Source organism: Meleagris gallopavo, chromosome 1 (genome assembly GCF_000146605.3).
Source record: "Meleagris gallopavo isolate NT-WF06-2002-E0010 breed Aviagen turkey brand Nicholas breeding stock chromosome 1, Turkey_5.1, whole genome shotgun sequence".
NCBI classification, from domain to species: Eukaryota; Metazoa; Chordata; class Aves; order Galliformes; family Phasianidae; genus Meleagris; species Meleagris gallopavo.
The window spans coordinates 10755-18588 of record NC_015011.2 but is presented as its reverse complement, the minus strand read 5'-3'; the positions used below and the strand labels follow the sequence as shown (position 1 = coordinate 18588).

The following is a 7834-nucleotide window of genomic DNA, read 5'->3' as shown; positions in this document are numbered from 1 at the left end:
TGATGGATGAAAAAACTGAACGTGAGCCAGCAGTGTGCTCCTGTAGCTCTGAAAGTAAATGGGATCCTGGGCTCCATCAGCAGAGGGGTGGCAGCAGGGACAGGGAGGTGATCGTCCCTCTCTGCTCTGCCCTCATGAGGTCCCATCTGCAGCACTGCATCCAGGTCTGGAGCCCCAGTACAAGAAAGACAGGGCGCTGCTGGTGGGGGTCCAGAGGAGCCACAAAGATGAGCAGGGGGCTGCAGCACCTCCCTGCAAAGCCAGGCTGAGGGAGCTGGGCTGTTCAGCCTGGAGAAGAGAAGCTGCGGGGTGACCTCAGTGCAGCCTGCAGGACCTCAAGGGAGCCTGCAGACAGGAGGGGAGTCAGCTCTTGGAAAAGGGAGAGAACAGCAGGACAGGGGAATGGTTGGAAGGTGAGGGAGGGCAGATTTCAGTCGGCTGTCAGGGGGAAGTTGTTTGCTGTGAGAGTGGGGAGGTGCTGGAACAGCTGCCCAGAGAGGCTGTGGATCCCCGTCCATCCCTGGAGGTGTTCAAGGCCAGGTTGGATGGGGCCCTGGGCAGCCTGGGCTGCTGTGAGATGGGGAGGTTGGTGGCCCTGCATGGCACAGGGGGGTTGGAGCTTTGTGATCCTTGGGGTCCCTTCCAACCCAAACCATTCTGTGATGATTCTATGATTGTACGTCTTTGGTCCACCTGAGTGGGGGTGCTCAGTCCCATTTCCCCAGTCAAGCTGTTTGTTTTGCAAAACAAAAGATGTTCTAAAATTCATCAGGAGATCTAATCCTAAAATAATTGGTGTTAGGTGCAAGAGGTCATGTCAGACGTGGATTTTTAACATAAAGAAGCCCTTGCATTTGGGATGAGAGCAGATGTTCTCTATTTTGGATACTCTGCTGAAAGTCTTTTTTCCTCCTTGCTTGGAGGGGAGCAGAATATGCTTTTTTTGCTGCTTCTGCAGTGACATTCAGCATCTGCTTTGTGCACCATCTGGTGCCGTTCGGTCCTCTGACGATGAGTCACCGTTGGTTTTGTAACTTCAAATGGTTTAAATTCAAAACAACCTCTCGTTCAGTTTCTCACCTTTCTCTTCTCTCCCTCATTCCCTGCCCCTCATTAATCTGTTCTTACGGAACAAATGGAGAACAGATTCTGTTCCTTCCTTCAGGATTTTTGCTTGCTTTATTTGAACTCCAGATGCTGTGGCTTAACATCACAAAGGCAAAAGTTCCAGATGCTGGTTTAGCTTAACGTTACAGATTCTGTTGCTGCAAGAACTGCGCTGTGAGGCATTGGGATTAAGGAAGGGGGAAGAAAAGAAGCATTAGGCTGAGCCTGGGAAGGGGTTTCATTGTTATTCTTCACAGCAGGTCAAGGAATTGGTGATGTCTGTTGAATTTGGATTTGCAGTTTGCTGTCACTCGGGCGTTTCATATTGACTGCTCACGCACTGTTCAGTTGTTCAGCTTTTTCCCCTTCTAAGACTCAAGAGCTTTGTGTGCACCTTTTCTTGGCTCAGAGTGTGGACACCCCAACGACGGGAAGATGTTCTCCACTTTCCATTCTCCTTGCTCTGTGTTGTGATGCAATGGATTGGTGCAAATGTAAGCAGTTTCAAAGTCACGTTCTGAGCGATACACCAAACTTCTAACAGCTCCCTCCGTGCCTGGTTTACCGGTGTCACACAGACACACAGGGCAGAGAAGTGGGTGCTCTGGGCTTTCTGCCTGGCGCTGCCACCCCTGTGGCAATGCCTCTGTGGAGGGGAGCCCAGTGGGGATGTGCCTCGAGGGGGTCAACTGAAGCAAGAAAACTTTTCTCTCCGGTTTCAACCTTCTATTTAAAGCATCTCATTTGAAGTGCAGTAATTAGCTCCTATGTCGGGCTTGGTGCCCCGGGCAAACCCCGCAGGGTCTGTGCGCTGTGAGGATGGAGTGGGTGAGGGGATGGGGGTGGTGGTTGGGCCACAGCCATCCCATAATAATCAGTGGGCAGGAGCTGCTCGGTGGTGGTGGGAGAGCCCTCCCTTGTGCCTTTCTAAGCAGAAGCGGCCCAGGACGGAACGCTGCCCCTGGGCTGGTGCTGGGGTTCTGTGGGTGTTACATGGACCACAGTCACTTTGTGTGGCCTATGCATTGTGCCTGCTCTTAACCCAAGATAAACACACATAAATCAAGTCAGCTTTGGCCCCTTTTAGAGCCGGATCAACCATTACCGCCCTTTTTTCCTGCAATGTGAGCGAGTACCAGCAGTGAATCAAACAGAATGAAGATGCAACAAATGGAGTCCCTTCGCTGCTACAGAGCAGCATGAGGCGCTGCTGTTTTCTTTCAGCCAAAAAAAAATCTGTCATTTTAGAGAAAAGCAACTCACTGCATTCCATTGGTGCTTTCACAGGATGAGGCGTTTGTCCTACCTTGGGCAGTGCAGGCTGGAAATGCCAGTTCTTTCCTGTCCTTGCTTCTGGGCTGGCCTAGATAACAAGGAGCTCCAGGCAACTCCTCTGCAAAATCGTGTCTCAAAGGAAACTCCTTCTCAGAGGAAAGTAATGAGAAAAAGGTGAAATGCTGTTCTTACAAAACCCAATGGAATTTAACTGTAGAGAGCAGACTCATACTGGTGGGAAGGAGATGCTGACAGTTGGACACAGTTGGGGCTGCAGGAACGGAGTCCATGGCTTGTGGGGTGTGGAGCCCCTGCTGGAGGGATTTTCCATGGCATCCAGTGGGGATTGCTCTTTTTATGGCTCGTGTGTTACCTTTCCTCATCACCTAATCCTAACTGTAACCATAACCCCAGCCCTAACCTTAACTTCTGGCAGAGCACCGTTAGCACCATCACAGCTGCACGAGGGACAGCCAAAGCCACTGAGCAAAACCAACACAAGCCCCCTGCAGCCAATGGGGCCAACAATGCCTTCAACGCATTACTGAGCTCTGTATTCAGATGTGGGCACACAAAGGTCTGAGCTGGGCTCTCATCGTCAGTAGAAACGTGCTCAAAAACACGGGAAGAAAAGTGTGTTCAGCTCGTGTGTGTCAAAGCAACAGCAACATCATGAAAGCAATGGTGTAACACGGTCTGGATCATCAGTTCCAGAGAATAATGTTTGAGCAGCCATCCTCTAACTGGAGGTCGGTGACAAACGAGACATCACAGGTATCTGTCCAGGGCCCTGTCCCGATTGGCCTCTTCATTAGTGACACAGAGGAGATGGTACCCGTGTCACGTCTGTAGGTGACATCAAATCAAGAAGACCAGTGTATGCATTCAAGGGTTTTTATTCCAGAGGGACCTGGACAGGCTGGAGGAGTGGAGCAATGGGAACGCCATGAAGTTCAATGAGAACAGTGCCAGGTCCTGCGTCTGGAAGGGAGGAGCAATGACAGCAAACTGGACATGGGGCAGCAGCGTGCCCTGGTGGCCCCGGGCATCCTGGGGCTGTGTGAATCAAAGGCAGCAGAATGAGGTAAGCGGTTGTGTCCTCTGCTCAGCACCCCTGAGACCACATCCAGATACTGGATGCAGTGCCGGGCTTCCCAAAATTCGAGGCACGTCATCGTGCTGGAGGTGAGCTCCCATGAGCAGGGGCTGAGGGAGCTGGGCTTGTTCAGCCTGATGGAGTGGCGGCGTGGGGGGACCACACAGCAGCCCTGCTGTACCCATGGGGAGGCTGTCTCAAAACCAAGGCCGGACCCTTCACAATGGGGCACAGAGGGGCAGGAGAGGCAGCAGGCAAAATGCAGCCAAGAGGCTTCAAGTTCAAGATTCTTCCTTCTAAATGGATGTGGGAAAGAACCAGAGTCCCCTGTGGTGATCTTAGTGGTCTTTTCCAACCTGAATGATTCTATGATTCGCTCTGAATATCACGAGATGAGGGCTCAGGAAAGCTGTGGCTGTGCCAGCGCCGACTGCTCTTTGGAGAAGAAATTGTTCCCAAGATCCAATCTAATTTCCACCTGTCAAAACAAAGGGGGAAACATGACTTGGAGAAGACCACGGTTCTACAACCTTTGGGTTTGGAAAGCACACTGCTTGTAAGTGCAGACATCAAGAGCTCTGCATCCACGAGAGTCCAACTTCCAGAAGTGCTGAGCGCTCATAGGATGGCCGTCCTGTGGCTGCACACCCAGTGCAGGGCTCAGCAAGGCCTGAGACAGACATCAAACATCAGTTTCTCCAAGTGCTGCAGCCTCCATCCAGAAACCCAAGAGAGCAGATAGGCCACACAGGAGTGATGTGCCACTGAATTTCAGTGTGAAAAAAGGAAACATTCAACATTTCTACAGGAGAGAGAGAACATTTTTGAGGTCAAAGCCCATGGCTGTCACAAAGTCCTTTTGTCACAGTCCTTCTGACCTGAAAACCCTCTCAGACAGTCGGGGCTCAGAATTATCACTTTCCATCCTCCTTTTCCATCCTGCCTGACACCATTTTCCCCTCACTCCAGCAGTAGCTCCCTACCATATTGAATTTTCACAGTGTTTCTCCATCAGTTCTGTTGGCATCTTTCAGCTGTTGTTGTTTGACACTCCACTCCTGGAGCTTCAGATACGGAGGTTGAGTCGCCATCCCTGGAAGTGTTCAAGAAATGTTTGAGTGTTGTACCGAGGGGCATGGGTAAGTGTGGAGACATTGGTGGTAGGTGGATGGTTGGACTGGATGACCTTGGAGGACTTTTCCAACCTTGGTGATTCTATGGTTCTATGATTGGCTGCTATGGCCCTTGCTGGCGGTAACCTGTAATAAACTCAAATCTTAGTAGATAAAGCCCCCATGTCCTCAAATATCACCGCATTTTATGAAGCTCCAGTTTCAACCTCTATGCACCCATGGGCCTGCTAACCCAGGCTCTGATGCATTCCTGCTGCAGGAACAATTGTGCCTCTCCAAATTCCCTCCCTGCTGCCATCTTCCCATTTTCTGTATTTCCCATTTTGCATTTCATACATCAAAACTGCTGCTCACAGCAGGAGCCGCCTCAAACTCAGGGCAGGCAGCACTCAGCCAGTATGAAGCCAAATAGCCCTCCTGCCTGGCTCTTCAGGAGGCCACAGGGCTTTGTTCCACACCTCAACCCAGCCCAACATGTGCCATAGGGCTGTGCTACAGGTGTGTGCAGGGCCAGCCCAGCCCATTGCTGCCCCTCTGCTGTGACACCTCAGTGTGGTGAAGGAGGATGTAAGGGCTGCAGGTTCTTCACTTTTTGGTGAAGGCTGAGTGTAGTATCTGTGCTTAGCAGTTAATGAGCTCAGTCAGCTCCCAGCCCTCCCAGCTGGCCCTTCCCCATGGCATGGGGTACCCAGTGCATGGTGACCTGAGCTGCAGCCCAGGTGCACAAGAGCTGCTGAAGGCTGGGATGGGAGGGCAGGGCTAGAGAGCTCAGACTGGGCTGGACCAGAGAAGGGAATCATAGGCGGTACTGTGCCAGGTGGGTTCTGTTTGGCAGGCTCAGGTCCCACTTGTGTGGACTGACTGGGGGAAAGCATCTCTGCTCTGTGCTTTTGCCATGCAGCAGTGCTGCCTCTGCCAGCCTCTCCCTCAGGACCTCCCAGGGTTAAAAGCTGCTCCTCTGCTCGCAGGTGCAGGTGACTCCTCCTGGTGCAGGTAAGACACACTGGGCAGCACGTGGGGGCAGGGGCAGCTTTTCCCTCTCACCCAGCACTGCAGGTTTGCTGCTGGACACGGAGATAAGGAGAGCAGAGCCCTGCTTGCAGTAGGAGGCTCATAGGGCTCTGACTCACGATGGAGTCCTCTCAGGGTGCCCCCCATCACACTGCATGGGATCGTGCCTGTGCTGGCAGCCAGGGCTCGGGGTGGTCGAGGCATTTGGACAGGCTGTGGGGGCTGGTGCAGCCTCCAGCAAAACCACCCAGTCCTCATCGGGAGAAATTCCTCCTGCGGTGCTGCCGGCTCCCCCAGTCCAACCATCAGACAGGGATGGAGCACACCAAGGGCTCAGGATCCCTCTCCCACGTTCCAGGCTCTGCTCTGCTCACCTGGGTGCAAAAGGGCTGGCAGAGCTTCAAGGGGAGAGCTGCATCTTCCTGCAGGAGCATCTGGTATCTGGGGTGGGAGCGCAGCATGCCTGGCCTCCTGCAGAACAGAGGGTGGTACAACGCACCCCAAAACACTGGGGCTACGGGAAGGGCACCGGGGTGAAGTGAGGCACCTTCCTTGGTGGGGAAGGGGAGACTTTCTGATCACACTTCCCCTTCCCTGTACAAAGGGTGTTTGGGGGTGAAGGGTTTAAATGTCACTGGCTGCTGCCTCGCTCCAGAGCACAGTGGAAAAATTAGGGTCTGTCTTCCTGTGATTGCACAGCATCCCTGTGCCTCCACACCAAATGCAGCTCGGGTTTGTCAGCACAGGGAGAGCCTCACAGGCAGCTCTCCACTCCTCCCAGTCCCTCCTGCAGAGGAACTCATGGTTCCCTTCTGCTGCTGGAAACACCACGGGCAGCAGAATCACAGAACCACAGGGGTTGGAAGGGACCTCAGGAGATCATTGAGCCCAACCTCTGCTAAAGCAGTTCCCTATAATGGTCTCAGAGGTGGATGTCCTGACAGGTCTTGAATATCCCCACAGAAGGAGACTCCACCACCTCTGTGTGCAGCCTGTGGCGCTGCTCCGTCACCCTGATGGAAAGCAGCTCTTCTGCATCTTAGTACAGAACTTCCTATGTTCCAGTGTGAGGCCGTTGCTCCTTGTCCTACGGCTGCACACCACCGAGAGGAGCCTGGCCTCATCCGTGTGCCTCCACCTCTCTTTAGAGATTTTTGAACATTGATCAGATCTCCTCTCAGCCTTCTTTTCCTCAGGCTGAACAGCCCCAGCTCTCTCAGCCTTTCACGTGGACAGGGTCAGCACAGCTCCACAGAGCAGTCAGCAAAACCCTTGGGTCAGGGTGACAGAAATAAGATGTTTGGAAGGAATTCAGGAGTCCCAGGCCAGCAGAGACCCCTGACAGCTCAATTTGGTCGTGGCTCTACAAACACAGCGTGGTGAGCCTCCCTCAGCTGAAACCTGGGGTATTCTGGTATTGGTTATTGCCAAGCAAAGCACTCCAAAAAGGCAGAGCAAGAGGCAGGATGGAAAAAAGAGCAATAATAATCCCTTTTAGCTGGTGCAAAGTGATGGCACATCCCAGGCAGCTGGCAGGGAGCAGGTCTTGTGGCCGTAGCACCTGGAGAAGGATGTGACGTTGTGCAGGAAGCAGGGAAGGAGGCAATTACCAGAAGTGCAAATGGGAAGAAAAGAGACGTGCTGGGTGTTTGAGACACTGGGTTTGATGGGCAGGGGGACCCAGGATGTCTGAGTTGTCTGGATGCAAACTGGCCACGGTTTCCTTGGTGTGACGCCTGCAGTCAGATCTCCAGCACCAAACAGCATCTTCCTGGGCAGTGAAATCCCACTGTCTGCAAAGTATCGGCATGGGAAGCCTCCAGTCACTGCAGAGATAGGACCACAGCCACCCGAGCGGTTAAACCCACACTCTGCAGTCGATTTTTATCCCCTCCATCTCTTCCTGGTGCTCTTTTCTGCCTGCAGACCAACGCAGCTGCCCCGTGGCCAGGGGGAACCAGACTCAGGTGACACAGATCCCGCTGCTGGGCTTTTCCCACGGCCGGCCCTTCCTCTTCCTCCTTTTCCTGGCCACACACCTGGTCGCGCTGCTGGGGAACTCTGCAACACTCGCCCTCGTGCTCCCGGACCCCCATCTCCACAACCCCACGTATTTCTTCCTCAGCCACGTCTCCTGGTTGGACATCTGCTACTTCACAGCGACGGTGCCCGAGGTCCCGGCCGGCAGCCTTCGCCCACGGGCCGCCATCTC

At 53.4% G+C, this 7834-nt stretch overlaps 1 protein-coding gene across 1 annotated transcript in view; it reads right to left on the bottom strand.

Annotated features, from left to right (window-relative positions):
- Positions 1 to 7718, bottom strand: part of LOC100538868 (hematopoietic lineage cell-specific protein-like) — a 16065-nt gene extending 8347 nt beyond the window's left edge. Inside the window, exon 1 of the mRNA XM_010707932.3 lies at positions 7662 to 7718. Coding sequence (XP_010706234.2) covers positions 7662 to 7718 — 57 coding nt within the window. The remainder of the gene's footprint in view (positions 1 to 7661) is intronic.
- Positions 7719 to 7834: the final 116 nt, after the last annotated feature.